We start from the raw sequence: 15717 nt of genomic DNA on the forward strand, positions 1-15717 counted from the left end.
CTACACATTTCCTTTCATGTTATCTCTTTATTGTAATTTAGTTATTAATTGCTCCTGCTCCCCAGATCCCATATTATCACTTACTTGGGACTTTTCCACAATACGACATTCATTTCTGTTTTCCAAGGATATCATCACAAGTAAACTTTGCAAATGACACAGATAATGATGTAATATAGGAGAACTTTCTGACTGTCACAGTTTTCCATATTAGTAGAACCAGAATTAGCCGATTTATGGCAGCACACTGGTTAAGTCTGATTTATCTTCTGGTACCTACCAACTGGGGTGAGCTTCGTGGGACTGAGGGGACGAGGGATGTTCTCTACGCTGGGGGGAGGGATGATTTGCCCATCGCTGCTTTCTCCTCCTCCTTTTCCTCCTTTATCTGTTACATCCTCGCCCACTCCTTTTACTCCTCCTCCTCCCTGGAGGAAAGGGACAGGGGACGGAGAGTTGGAGGAGGTGGGGAGGATGGGTTTACCATAGACTACGGAGAGAAAGGGAAAGGGACAGATATTGATTTGTTTTCCCCTGAGGGTATCGTAACAACAATAAATATACAGCATCTTTAGTTTGAATATTCAATACAACCTCTAATCTCTAATTTAATCTGCAGTCTAATTACCTGCTTTGACAGTAGCTCTGTTGCTGAGAGATCCATAGTTTTTGGCCTGAGGCTGCTGGAGGTACATGCTATAGATGGAGCTGCTGTTCATAGTGGCGGGGCCTTTCCTGGGGGACTGAGGCCTGGAGGGATGGTCCGGGACGTAGGGACGCACGGCCACTGCTGGAGGGGGATCTGTTCGCTCTGTTTGTGGGGATAGTGGAGAGGGCTGGGAGGTGGTGGCAGAGCCTAAGAACAGAGACCGAAAAAGGAAAATATACAATTAAGCAAAAAAAAAAAAATAGAAAGAAAGAAATTAATTGCAAAGTTCATCATTCAATTTCATTAAAGTAGAGAGGCTTTTAATATTTTGTTAGTAATTACAGCATAAATAAATCATTCCAAATATAATAGGTCAAAAACACGTTAAAGATCAATTAAAGAACAAGTCTTGTCCTCAAATGACCTTGGCTTGAATTAGGAGGGACTGAGATACGCTGTTGTATTTGCTGTAAGGAGGAGGATGATGAAGAGGAGGATGACGTGGCATTGGCAGCACTGGATCGAGGCCAGCCAAGTGTACCAGGGGCAGAACGGGGCAGGGAGCTGGTGGCACAATGATGCCCTGCTGCCTGGTGGGTGGCACTGGGGTAGGTTCCATAACCAGAGGGAAGCTGGTGAGAGAAGGAGACAAAGAAATGAAGAGAGAGAGAGATTTTTAAAAATGAGTTTCTTAAAGCGTGATTGCATGACCTCATTTTCCTGTCAAAACCTGAATGGCTGTTTTAGAAGGAGGTTTTTCTCCCGAGATATTTCTTTGGTTGAAAAGTTCAAACAGCCATTTACTGCACTGGCCCTCAAAGTGGGAGCTAAGGAAGCCCTAAACAGCTCCAATGGGGCCTTTAGAAAAATGAAGAATGTTTTAATGCCACTTAGAAATCCTTTATAACAGAATTTATGAAAATGATTACTGTAATGGTAAATTTCATATTATCTGCTGATGTCTAGTGTAGAAACAGTACCTGTTCTGGGCTGTTGGTCCTCCAATCTGACACACTCTTACTGATGCTAGGCCATGATGCTTCATTAGCTAAACGGAGACAGTGAGAGAGGAAGTGTTGAGAAAGGGACAAACGTTACAACAGGAAAGGCATATATGGATAGGAAGAGGCAAAGACAGACACAAACAGAGAGGAAAATCACAAAGTATGTGAGTATGTTAAAGTAGGTAAAAGGTAAAATGGAATTAGGGAGTGAGAGACATGTTGAAAGACTATGTTATAAAATATGTTATAGTGTGAAGAGGCTGAAAAAGGTCTGGTTGCTCACTTGCTTCCAGAATATTTTAAATGAGTTATTCTTTACAGAGACGTAAAAATATACAAAAAATGACTAAAATAAAAGCATATTATTATCCATACATATACTTTACTTCAAGAATATCATAAAAACAGTGGATATCAGGCTGTACACCCAACAACGTTTGGTCTGTAGTGAACTACATGGTCCATTACTTGGTACCACAGTCCATAGACAGCTCAATTATGAACTATTTGGAACAGACTCAAAGTCATCAAGTTATTATTAATTTGACCCGAAAAGCCTGGCTTTCAGTTGTCAAGCCTCAACATAGCAAATACTGTAATGTAACAAGACAAGCACTAAATTGCTCCATTGCCTTGGAGGTTTAAAACTGACTTTACTGACTGTGCTAAAATGCTTAGCTTTCAAAAAATAAAGCCAGGTACCAGCTGGATATGGAAAGTAGCAGTTTAACCCAGCCTCTGTCTCCACAGAGGTGGTTTTACGTAACTACATGGCACTGTTCAATGCAACACTGAGGTCATAGTCACATGCAGTCACTAAATCTTGATCCACTGTTGCCTAGTACCTTGTGACGGTCCTGGAGGTCAGGGGCCTAGCTTAATGCATTCTTACAGGCACAGCAGTGCTTTCAGCTAAAAGCTAACGTCAGCATGCTAACACTGCAAAGACAATGTTAATGTGGTGATGTTCAGGTTTTCATGTTCAACATCTTACTTTAGTGTGTTAGCATGCTAATATTTGCTAATTAGCAATAAAGGAAAACTACAGCTGAAGATGACGTGAATGTCATTAGTTTTACAGGTATTTGGTCATACACCAGAGGATTGGACCTATACAAATTTGACTAAGTACTAGAAAAGTCAAGAAATCACCAAAGTTATTACAAAAGATGTTCCAAAGTGGTAGACCAACTGCCTGGCAAGCCAACATTGCTGTCCTTAGAGCCACAGCACTGGCCTGGCTAAAAATAACAGAAAAAAACCTCTAAAATATGATTTAGTCCTTTGTGGGACATAGTTGGCTAGCGTTTATTGTCAAAGTATCATTTTAAACTGTTACCTAACCATTTGTCCCAGCTCTCAGCGGTATAGCCACGTCGAAGTTCGGGCACATACCAGACTAATACTGATTAACTATGAAACCTGGGTGTCCTGCAGTCAGTACTGTAAACTGTGCTGTGCAACCTGTTGACTGCTGCCGTAACCTGCTGACCTCGGGAAGAAAACAGTCACAACACGAAACAAACAGTCAGCCCTGTGCGAGGTGGAAGCTTGGCCATCCGCCTGAGAGCCCAGATTAGATGCAGTCACTCAGTGCTGAAGAGAAAAGACAGTGTACAGCACTGGCACCATAACGGTATGTCCTGGTGCAAAAGACAAACAGTGACTCAGGTTCAGTTTAAGGGTTTTAAGAGGCCTATCAAACACTAATCAAGCCACTTCTTTAGAAAAACATCTAATATGGCTTTTAAACGCCAATCTCTGCATTCTTGAACTGAAGATCGAACTATGATGATAGGTAATTATTTGTGGAAAATCCAATGTATTTTAGAGGCTCAAAAATATAATTTAGTCCAAAGAACACAAACGTAATAGTGAAACTCTCAATATTGAGAATGACACACAATAAAACATATATACAGTAGGTATACTCTATAACATGTGGAATATGATCAGTAGGTCTTGTTAGATTTAGTTAGTTTGATATTTTGGGGAAATATAGAGAGAGAGTTAGGTGAGAAGATTGATGCCACTCTCATATCTGTAAATGTAAAGCTAGCCAGCAGCTTTAGCACGCCTCTAAAACGTACTAATCAACAAGACACGATCCCAGGAGGTCACTGAACTCAGCCAAGAAATAGTCCACCTCATAACTCCTGTAAAATGGCAAATTGCTGTTTTTGCCCAGGTTAAACAAACGAGTAGGCTAGTTGTTACCCTGTTTCCAGTCTTTGTTGCTAAGTTAAGCTAATCAGCTGCTAGCTGTAGCTTAGCATTTAGGATACAGACATGAGAGTGGTATCAATCTTCTCATCTAACTCTTGGCAAGAGAGCAAATATATTTCCCAAAATGTCAAACTATTCCTACAAAGTGAATAAATATTAATAGATTAATCCACACCACGTGTAATATTATGTACTGTAATCAGTCTAGTTGCACCTACCTATCATATCAGACAGAGACAACACTGACTGGAACAAATCAGATTTTTATTAAAAGAACAAGTTTGTCTTTCTAACCGTTTCTCTCTAAAACAGAAGCATTAGGATTTTTGAAGCCTCTCCTATTGATCATTAACCAAGCCTCCTCGTGGGATATTCAGAAATAGAGTTTTTGTTTTAGTAAATCTGGCATGTTGATCCTGTTACCACTTTCTTGCAAATATTAGTCAGTGGAATATGAAACCATTTCACTTGATCATAAGGAATTTCAATGATGAAATACATTCTTCTCCTCTATTAGAATGCCGATAGAAATGCATCTGATTGTTGCTGTGATTTTTCTTTGCTCTGAGAACACTGTAGACTGCTATGCTTGTACTGTATTAGCATTTATACAGAACTAACATCTGTTAGAGAGCTTTAATCTTCCTGATGCAGACAGCAACAACAGCTGTCATGACCCTATACCCCCCACATCTAAAATCTCTTGTTATCTGACTCACACAGACACACACACACACAAACATTATACAGTACATGCTGAATATAGCTACAAGTTAGTGTACCGCAGACTTCCTTTCATTTACTTGCTGTGCCTGCCTGCCCAGTAGACTGTTGAAATGATTTACAACAATGTATTTTCCACATTACATAAGCAGGGATAATAAACAGCGCTGTGCCATTCGCTTTGGCTTTCAAGAACACAATGGGATTTGTAACATTTCTGGTTCAAGACTCTTCACTTATACACAGGAGTTAAACTAAGTAGAAATATTCTGCTAAATTCCAGCCTGGCTGTAATGATATATTACTGTAGGCAACCTGATTGTCTGAATGTATGTGTGTGAATGTGAATCTGATTACTGACTAAATTTAATAATGTACCATGGTGTCAAAGGAATAGTGCGGCGTATTGAGAAATACACTTATTCACATTCTTGCCAAGATTAGATGAGAAAATCAATACCACGCTCATGTCTGTACACTAAATATGAAGTTAGTGAGCTTCAGAGATGCTGGTAGGCAGTTTGTTTTTCTTTTGGACAGAGGCAGGCTAGCTGTTTCCAGTCCTTGTGGCTTTTAACTGTTAGCTGTCTGTCCAAAGGAAATCCATCGACTAACATGTCTAAAGCTGTCTAGCAACCTTAAGCTGACAGCAGGACTCGGGGAAGTCACTGTGCCCACCAGAGAAAGCCTCAACTTGTTGTGGATTTTGTTACCTTTGGACAGATTATCATATTATTCTAACTTTGGAACTACAGCTGAAGATTATGAACTTTCTACTGTCCTTTACTTTCTCAAACCAGGCAGGATGATGTGAACGAATATTTGTATATGAGTCACAGTCCAAGCTGTAGTTTGACCTCAGTTTATTTTCCTACTCTGGCCTTCCTAACCCCGAGCAGCTGCTGGATATCAGATGTCATGTCTGTGTCCTTATACACACGACCCTTAACATTCGGAGGTCATTTTCTGTAGCTGATTCTATTATGTTCTATCTCCTAACCATCTGGTCTGTATAGTTCGACACTAACACTCCGTGACATGTACGGTTTGAATGCAGCCTTGGATTTTTCAGCCTAAGAGTCAAACTAAGAAAATGTCGGTCGTGTTTGGATTCAGGCTCATTAAAACAAACTTGTAAAATCACTTGTTTTGAAAATCATGTATGAATCTACTATAAACAGGCCCACTACACTTTGAGGTGTGTATGGAAGCGTGAGGAACCAGGTGCTGCAAATCTTTCACCAGTGGAGCGGGTGGTGAGTAAGTTCCTCTAGCGCCTTCTCGGAACTCACTGTTGTTACTGTCGCCCCCCTGAGGGGACCGAGGTCCCTCCCATGTCTCAGTGGGCTCTGACAGGACGATGTCTAAATCTGACACTTTCCACTGGCCGCGAGGGTTCCTGGCGCCACTCCTGTCCTCCTCTGCGTGGCCACACCCACCACCACAGTAACAGCCACCGAAACAACACCGACATACACAACAGGAACATCATCACGATGACATCATAATGACGTCACAAAACGATTACAGCAAAAGTCACAACAGCAACCACCACCACATCAACAAGTGACAAAACAGTCATTACAAAATTACCAATAACATTAACACATCGACATTGAAGATAACACCAAGAACAACAGATAAGGGGAAAGGAAAAAAAAAGGAGCCAACAGACAGGAAAAGGAAATAGAAAGGACAGCAAGTTAGAGCTCAGACAGAGATATAAGACAGTGCAGCCAGAAAAACCAAAGTAAAGATGGCAAAATATTTTGGACCAACCTGAGAGGGAGCGGGTGTGGCTGAGCGGGGTAGGTTTGGGTGGTGGGTCAGCTGGTTGGGGGTACCCCGCCTCCTGTCTCCCCTCAGCTGGAACCTGGATGTAGGGACAGACAGCCGCCACTCGACCCAAAACTCCAACACCAGGATGGGAAGAGGTTTGAGGGGAGGACAGGCCTCCTCCATTCATACGGCTTAACTAGAGGAGCAGAGAGAAAGGAGGACACCTACAGTAACTGTCAAGCTAATTTTAAGGAGTCATGAAAAATTAATGGCATTTACATCAGCTGGTTAGATGTGAGTAAAAATTCACGATAAAAGTGAAGTTTTGTACTTCTGCTCTCTTCTTATGCAGCCGTTCTCTCAGGTCTCCGATGCGTTGGTCCATCACTGTCACCTGGGTGTTCCTCTTGTTCAGCAGCTCCTTGTTCTGGGCCAACTTGCTGCTCTGCTCCAGGTTATGGCGGTTACGAGCCTGCAACACACAGCAGAGACACACCGTCTTACAATCTCCCTTTCGTGAAAGCTTTTTCTAACCAAAAAAAGAAAATTCTTAAGTTTAATTTACCTGCAGCTCCTGGTAGAGTTTCCTAAGTTCCAGGGCTGCAGGGCCAGACAGGGGTGATCCTTTCTGGCCGGTGGTAGCACCAGGGGACCCAGTGGTTGCCCCCTGAGCTGGTGCCACAGAGTGTAACTGAAGGCGCCCTCTCCTCAAATCCTCCAGCTGTTGAGTCAACTGGTGAAACAGTTTTAAAAAGGACTTAACAGCAACTCACCTGACTCAAATTGCATTGATGCCTCTGCTACAATGAACTCTCACCCCAAACAACCCTCGACATTACCTGGTCGACTCTGATCACTGCAGACTGCAGCTCTGCCTGCTTCTCCTGAAACAGGCTGCTAACATGGTCAATCTCTGCAGCTGGAGACAGATGCCCGGAGAAAAATTAGATCTACTCACTGTGAAATCAGATCACTGCTATTGCCTTTATTTATTACATGAGCCGATTTGAGTGTGTCTCTGTGTTTCTGAGTGTGTATGCATCACAGCAAAACATACAGCAAGATGTATAAAACAAATCTGATCTACAGCCCGTATAATACATTAGCCCGTGACTTTAAGATGAATGTATTTTTAAGCATATCAGGCGAATAGTTAAAAAATATACACATTATAGTACTGTTTTCCCTCATGTTGTAGCAGCAAGACTATTTCAGCAGATTAAATTCATGGTACATAGTCCTTTTAATATGTAGTCATAAACTGCAGTGCCTGTAATCCATAGTCATCATCTCTGCAGTGTGTTTAGTGTGTTGAGGCTTACAGAGGTTTCCGTTGATCAGTTTACTGTAGTCGACTTGTCCTCTCATGGCTCGGATCTTCTTCAGCTTGGCTTCCTGAGTGTCCACTCGCTCCTTCAACCGCTGCAGCTTCTCAGCCTCCGACTAAACAAGAGAGAAGGGCACAGACAACACAAGCTAAATATCCATTTGCATTTTCATCTCATTTTCAGCTTCTGAAATATCACCAAAAATAAATAACAGAGCTGCCATAATCTGGGTTGAATAAACAGGGTATGTTTTCAATTTCAATTTGCTATACCCACTGACTTAGCCGGTATGGACAGGCGGAATGATCACAGAGAAACTTCCAGTGTACATATGGCCATGTGAGTGTCGTATTAAGACAGACTCTCCTTTAAGACTGATAGAAGACAGACCGAGATATGGATCCCACCTGTGTCTGTCCCTGGTTAGATCTGCCTCCCTGCTGAAGATATCGCAGTCTCTGCTCCTACGGGAAAAGAAGATAAGGACATGACAAATTTCGAGGTTCTCATTCATTTCCAGCTATGTTTTCAGTTGCACAGACCCTGCGATGGCACAGTTATTCCGCCAGTTAGCTAGACCTACTGCAATAAACATTTCTCTCATTATCAAAAACCTCTACACCTTCTCTTCCAACTTCTCCTTTCTTTTCTATATAGTAAATAGTACCTCTCACTTAACTTGGACTGAGGGAAGACTCGATTAAATGAAGGAATTGTGTTAATAATGACTGATAAAGATGCTGTCAAAAAAGAAATACAATATATATATTACAGTTGCAAGTGGAACATGCCGTTCATACACTGATTATGGAATTATTACCTAGTGATCATCAATTGATTGATATTTTATACAAATACCATTTGTTGGTTTTCATTACAGAAAAAATGAGCTGCAAGATCATAAATGACTGTGGTTTTTTTTGTTTGTTTGGTTTTTTTTTGCAGATAAAAACAAAAATTAAAGTTAAAATTAAAGCCTCAGCACATTCACAGTCCACCCACACATGTGGTCTCACAGGACATGTGGTGCCTGATTGGACCTCCACTCAGGACTCTGGTGAGGGTGTGGGGAGACTCCGGTTTATTGACAGCTCACTCACTCTCCTGTTAAGTTGTTGCACTTGTCAGGGTGGGGCAGTCGCCACCTTTATCACTGCTATTCGTTCATAGAGTGGGGTGAAATCATGTCATTCCCATCGTCGCTCCACCCGCCTTCAACCTGACTGGAGGTCTGACAAGGCAGTAATTGAAAACACCTATGTGACTGTGCAGTGGCTTTAATGTAACGAATGAGAGAAGAGTAAATATTGAGACATATTATGCCTGAAAAGCACAATCACTTATTTCTTCAGGAGACATTTAACAGCCTGTTGAAGCAGCAATGTTTAGGATCCCCGTTAGCGATTCAATGATACATCTTTATTGCATACTGTACTGCCTTAGGGAGCCCTTATTAAAAATTGAAAAAGTGATGCTTTAAGATAAGACTTTGTACCAAAAGCATAATGTATCTGTCACTTAGCCGCCTATATTTCACCCTGCCATGATCTCCATGATCATGTGTCTATTGATTTTCATCCTTGTTTATGCATTTATGTATTCAACTACCACACACAATAAAAAATCAAATACCGTCAGAGAAGAAATAAAGAGAGAGATAGCGAGAGAGCGAGAGAAAGGAAAGTAAGGCCCGTTATGTGTGATGCTGACTGAGGCAGTTTACACCTCTGTCTCTGTATCGTGCTGGCACGTAGTACAGCTGACCTGAGTGTCTCTCTCAAACACCACACACGCACACACACACACACACACACACACACACACACACACACACACACACACACACACACACACACACACACACACACAGACAGGAAGAGGGAAATGGAATGTTGGCAAGGAACCTCCTATCATTCACTGGAGCCACAAACGCATTCACACACGCACACACACACACGCGCTAATAACACGTTACATAACAGCAGCTTGTTTCATTACATTGAAGGCGCAGGAGAAAATGTGCATGCTGTCTTTTGGACTATTTTTTTTTCAAGGAAATCTTCAACCAATGTTGTATCATACTATTGTTGAGATAATGGAAACTGTCTCTACATGGCGGCTGGGAGACTTTTCCACTCTGAGAGGGAAATACTTCAATACTTGCACAGTGGAAGGAAACACTTAATAGATGTCATTTTAGCAGGGAGAGTGCTGCTTTTAAGAAATGCTGAATATCAGCATAATGTTGCCACAGTTGGCCTTGAAAAACCAAAACTGGCCAAATCAAACTTGGTGGTTGAAAATGTTCCAATTCCCTGTTGAAAACATTTTTATTTATTTTAGCCTTGGTAGACACTTTAACAAATGAATGGAGAGACTTTAAAAAATTAAAAGAAACAGATTTGTTTTTGTTTTTTTTGGCTGGCCCTTCTAACTCTTTCCTGGAGTACAATTCTGCTTCAACTTCCCAGCAGCTGAGGTCCCCCTGATGACCTCAATTCCTGTCAACTCAAAGGTCACTTCCTAATGTGGGAACAGGGGACAAGGGACCATAGTCTGTGTCTCTCTCTCACACAAAAACCTGGAGGTGAATGGTTATCTGCTGCATCAAATGGAGTTGCTCTTTCCTGTCAGTCCTTAAACCCTGACCTGAATCACATGTCCTGTTTCAAAGGAAGACGTATGATCCTTACACACACACACACACACACACACACACACACACACACACACACACACACACACACACACACACACACACACACACACACACACACACACACACACAGAGACACTCATACACACATTGCTGAGAGGCCTAAGGTCCTGGTGCCTCTTGGCCAACCTTTCCAGGCAGACTGTAATGTGAATAACCTTACACCTACTGACAGGTAATCAAGTTACCTTGGTGACCAACATCTGTTGCTGAGCCTCTATTTGTTGCTGTTGTCTTGTGGCCATTTCCTGGAGCTCAGAGAGGGTCAGCTCCACACGGGGAACCTACACACACATGAGAACACACAAAAGCTGAGTATATTAATACAGTATGTCAACAGAAAAAGCCTATGTTTCCCCCTGCGCATCTCCATTACACATAACTGAGCATAGGACCGTTACCGACAAGATGACACACAGCTGCACACACATATCACCTTACACTTCAGGCCACAGAGCACATTCAGTGTGATTCAGAAATTTTATTAGGCCAGCACCTGGTGGCCTTGGCAGAGTGACAGAATTATAGTATTGGTTTGGGGAAAATAACCGGAACCCTATCTGCCCTTTTCATTACAGTGCTGTGACACAGACATCAACATGAGCGGGAAAAAAAATCAAATTACACAGACCATTTGTTCTGTATTTTACTATCAGAGGAGGGTTTAATCGTACCAGACACACAGAAGAACACCTTGTTAAGGTGCTGTGCTTGTAGATGTTGTACAGAACAAACATTTCTATGACTTTATGAGGAAATATTTGTCTGTGCATGTGTGTGTGTATTTGGGGGGTTGAGGGTGGGATGGTGGGGGGAGAAATGCCTTTAGCAGACAAGAGCGGAAGGTTTCAGCCCAGCCACATCCTGCAATTGTGTATGTTCACTCATGGATACACACACACACACACAAACAACTCCTGGTCTGTTACATTCATTTCCAGTAAACAGTGAGGCTATACAATGCAAAAGTTTTCATATGTTGTCCAATGGGAAATATGATCAAGCAACTTTATAAACCTGGCTACATAGTTGCAACAGCATTAATAATACTGTGGGCCTGCTTCAACACCAGGCAGCTCTGCACTGCATCTTAATAAAGCTATAATGCTGCTGTAGAGTATCATACAATACAATACAATAGCAGAATATCAAGTCTTTCTAGAGCAGATTTCAGACCAGGTCCACTTAAACAGGCCAGGGACCTAAGATGAAAAAATGTAGTTTCCACTTCAAACAGTCTTGCAGTTCATTTCCAGAGTACCGCTGAGTTCTAAATTCCACCTAAAGTAAAATTGGCTGCTGTGTATATGAGTTATTATGAGACTTTCTTTTTCTTGCTTTAGCTATTAGGGCACCCCTCAGGTGTGATCATATTATCAATTTAAATAAAAAACAAAACGAATACCAAGGTAGAATGTCCATCACTTGCTATAGTACTCTGTTTGCAACATAGCATATTCCTTCTATTGGAGAAAAAGACTTGTCCAAACTTAACATATCATTATTTTATATAAGTAATAATATTAATTGGATATTTAAACGTTATAGTGATGGGTGGGGGGGGGGCTTTAAATGCCTCAAAAAAGTTTTAAGCTGTCAAATAGTACCAAACCAAATAAAGCCGAACCAAACATATAACAGCAGTAGTTCAAATAACATTGTTTTTGGTGTTGCTGTATTGGATTGCATATACTGTAATGTGGATAGAACATTAGCAACACCAACAAAAACTACAGCAACAAAAAATACAACAGAGCTGAGTTCACAAAAAAAACAACTAAAGAAGTAGTTTCAACAAAAACATCTAGAGGTAAAGAGGTAGAACTGATCACAGAGCTGTTGTAGTGTATTGCATTACATTCTAGAGATGACTGTTTATTAATTTTACTAGTCACTGTATATTTTTTCTATATCAATGCAAAGATACACAAAAATTTGGATATAATGTGGCACAATGTGACTAAATAGGAACAGGAAGGGGCCTAAAATGAAACCCTGAGGAACCCCAGAGTTAATATGCTTTAATGGAGCAGTTATTTCTTATTGCAGTAGGTCAAGGTTTGCAGCAAGAGAAATGAGCCTGGCCAGTTTTGCGGTGCTTCTTTTAAGCCAACTCAGAATTTCAGGAGGTCAGTTAAATTGGATGGTGTGTGGTGTAAAAGGGTACACTAATAGCTACAATTGTTACTCGGGATCAAGATTTTTATTGATACGAGTTTTGAGACTGGCTTTGGCCACATGTCCAATCTAATGGAGGTGTATAGAATTTGGTTTGTAGTGCTCAAAACACTGAAAAATTACATTTACAAAATCCCAAAACCAACTTCATTGTCCTAAACTAATGTCCCAGTTACTCTTAATAATCCACAGACCTCACTTTTAATTCTCTATTATATAGGTAAAATCTTGATATAGTTGGACTTGATTAGTTACTTCAACTGTCTGTACTGAGCATTGCTCTGAAATAGTAGTTGAACATGGAAGTTGGAGATACAGTGGGGTCCAAAAGACTGAGACCATTTTCCCAATAACTTGAATGGGAAACTGTTCTTGGACTTTTGGACCCCACTATATATCAGACTATAGATAGTATGATTTAAAGGGTCTAGGATTCAAGAATAATGATTATGAACCATATCACACAGATTTCAATCAAAACTCAATCTCTGCCAGAGATAAGAGAGAAATTGTTTCAAAATGGTTAAATGCTAGGGCACTGAGGCCTCAGTCAGTTTAGTTAAATGTTGAAAATAAATCTTCACATATCTCAGTGGAGACTTTAGTGCCATGACTCAGGGAAGAGCTGATGAAAAAATCCATTACCCTGAACAGATTTGAAATCAGTAAAACATATTAGACCCACTGGCCATTTAACAGATCAGGGAGTGGAAGTTCAAACTCTGGCAGCATTAGCACCATGCTAAATATCAGTATCAGTGATTAATGACATCAATAGCCACACTGTGCTATAGACAGTATCACTGTGATAATGTTGCTCCTTTATGCTAGCCTTCCTACAGGCTAGCATAAAGAAATGATCACTGACATTATGCAGACACACAGTATTCCAACATAATGCAGCGTACATCATGTTTTAGACGATGACATTATGCACATTACACTGGTTTTCCAGTCAGTGGTGCCACATATCATTACCTAACCGCTGATCTATGGGATTCTGCACATCCTCACTCTGATGTGCATTATGAAGGATCTGGAGATACAGACTGATGTCCTGCTAATGCACTGTGGTCCAGTGCTGTCATCTTAAAGAAAACCAGGCAGTGCCAGTATAATTAGAACATCACTATAATCATGTGTATATATTGCAGATAGTGATGTTGTGGTACTAGATAGATTGGTACAACATGAACTCCAGGAGCACCGTATAAGGCAATGACAACCTTCAGTGTTGCAGAGAATCTCTTTTATTCATGGTTTTTTAAACACTTTTTCATCATAAAACATAAAACACTCAGTGTCCACTTTATTAGGTACACCTGTACAATCTAATTCAATTCAATACAGCTGTCCTGTCACAAAGTCTACTGTTATAATGCTTAAAATGCTCAGTGTTTGTTGGCACTGTCACAGAGGTGTTAATTCAATTATATGTTTTAGCACTGAGGTCATAGTTAGTGGTTGTGTTGTACTGGACTGCAATATATTGAGAGGTTTTTCTAATATTCTGTCCCCCTCATGTAGGTAGGACGAAAAAGTCGAAACACCTCTCAATATAATGCATTCCAGTTAACTATGACCTCAGCTATATACATATCATTGAATTAAGATATTTCTGACAACATCACCAAAAACGTAAGATTATGAGCTTCATAAAGAGCAATGTTAAGGCAGGGTATTGGACCATGTTTGATTGTACGGGTATACCTAATGAAATGGGCACTGAGTGTATTTCAGTGTAGGTGGCAGTAGGGTGGAGCTAGATAAAGTTATGGCTGAGCAAGGATTAGCTGCATGTAGCCCCAGAATGAAACTGCCAGATGTTTGACAGACAATTTTTTTTCTGATTTTAGACGAGCAACATTTTATGCACTGGAATCACTTGGGTGAGCTAATGTTGCTCACGTCACACAAGATGTATAATACTTAAACATGCAAAAACTGATCTTTTTTTTTTAGTCACTTGGGAGCACCAGAAACACAAGAACACAACATTTACATATCAATATGGCAGATATTTAGCAAACAGTTGCTAGTTTACACATCCAGCAGTTATGGAGCAACATTATCACTAATCTGGAGTTCTGTTTCTGGCCACCTGACGAATCTAGGTCCACCATTCACTCTCTTTTAATTTTGCTGAAGTCAGCTGTCTGAACGACAGGCAAAAGCGAAAGCTGTGAGAGTGAACCAGAACAGTAAAGCTGTGGGCGAGAAAACCAAAACAATGAGCTGAAACTCACTATAAAGCTCCGTAGAGCTTAGGAGAGCTCCAGATTCGGGCGATAATTCTGTACAGGTTCATCACTACAAACGACCCCTTGTCACACTGTTTTCACATTGTCATATGAAAATTGTTATCATAACCATTGATTATAGCTGCTTTAAGTAAAGTTTTATCCACTCTGCTGTCGCACCGCTGACAGGCTACAGTAGCGCCTGTGTTGCTGTTAGCAATGTTAGACGGCTGGTAGCTAGAGGAAGTAGTCTGGCGCCCAGCGTTGAAAAAGTACCCTCACAAAAACTTAATACAACTAGTAAGTGGTTTCTTTCATAGCTAGCTGGACTATTCACTAAAAAGATTTTGTATGCATTTCCTACAATCCCTGTCTGTGATACTTACTTTTTGACACATGAGCTGTGTAATTTCAGCGTTATTCTGCTTATAATTTTTCAGTTAGTTTTCCAAAGTAGACTGTGGTATATTTCTGTATCTGCTGTCCCTCCGCTTGTGCTTGGGTCCCAGTCCTACCAGAGTGCTGTATGATTTTTATTGTTTGTGTGTAGTGCTTTGAAATATTACAAGTGTTTTTAGTAGGCATACTGTATGATACTTGGAAGGGACTTTCAAATGCTAAATGTCCATGTCTATTAAGCCCCTAATTAACCACCATGAGAAAAATTCTGGTGCCGCCTATGACCAAATGATATGTTAATGTGTATATTGTCCCTTGTGTGAAGATGTATTAGAAATGGGGAGTAAACCGAATTTTCTAGAACCTTCCACTATATCTGAGCTTCTATCTCCAATCAGTAGCAGATCTTTGATTTTTGGCGCTTTCAACACTACATTTTATTGGCAGCTGGAAAAAGCCTGGTAATCAAACTGCA

General features: G+C 40.8%; 1 protein-coding gene across 4 annotated transcripts in view; it reads right to left on the minus strand.

The window, feature by feature from the left end:
- LOC120795382 (apoptosis-stimulating of p53 protein 1-like) overlaps positions 1-15717 on the minus strand; it is a 48020-nt gene that overhangs the window by 6409 nt on the left and 25894 nt on the right. For 3 of the 4 annotated variants that reach the window (XM_040137285.1, XM_040137284.1, XM_040137287.1), the window contains 12 exons: positions 10614-10709; positions 8117-8173; positions 7704-7824; positions 7221-7300; positions 6947-7114; positions 6713-6853; positions 6382-6577; positions 5895-6023; positions 1630-1697; positions 1074-1281; positions 629-856; positions 281-490 (listed from right to left, as the gene is read on the minus strand). In XM_040137285.1, coding sequence (XP_039993219.1) covers positions 281-490; positions 629-856; positions 1074-1281; positions 1630-1697; positions 5895-6023; positions 6382-6577; positions 6713-6853; positions 6947-7114; positions 7221-7300; positions 7704-7824; positions 8117-8173; positions 10614-10709 — 1702 coding nt within the window. The remainder of the gene's footprint in view (positions 1-280; positions 491-628; positions 857-1073; positions 1282-1629; positions 1698-5894; positions 6024-6381; positions 6578-6712; positions 6854-6946; positions 7115-7220; positions 7301-7703; positions 7825-8116; positions 8174-10613; positions 10710-15717) is intronic. The other variant, XM_040137286.1, reaches the window with a different exon arrangement.

Source organism: Xiphias gladius, chromosome 10 (assembly GCF_016859285.1).
Source record: "Xiphias gladius isolate SHS-SW01 ecotype Sanya breed wild chromosome 10, ASM1685928v1, whole genome shotgun sequence".
Taxonomy (NCBI): domain Eukaryota; kingdom Metazoa; phylum Chordata; class Actinopteri; order Istiophoriformes; family Xiphiidae; genus Xiphias; species Xiphias gladius.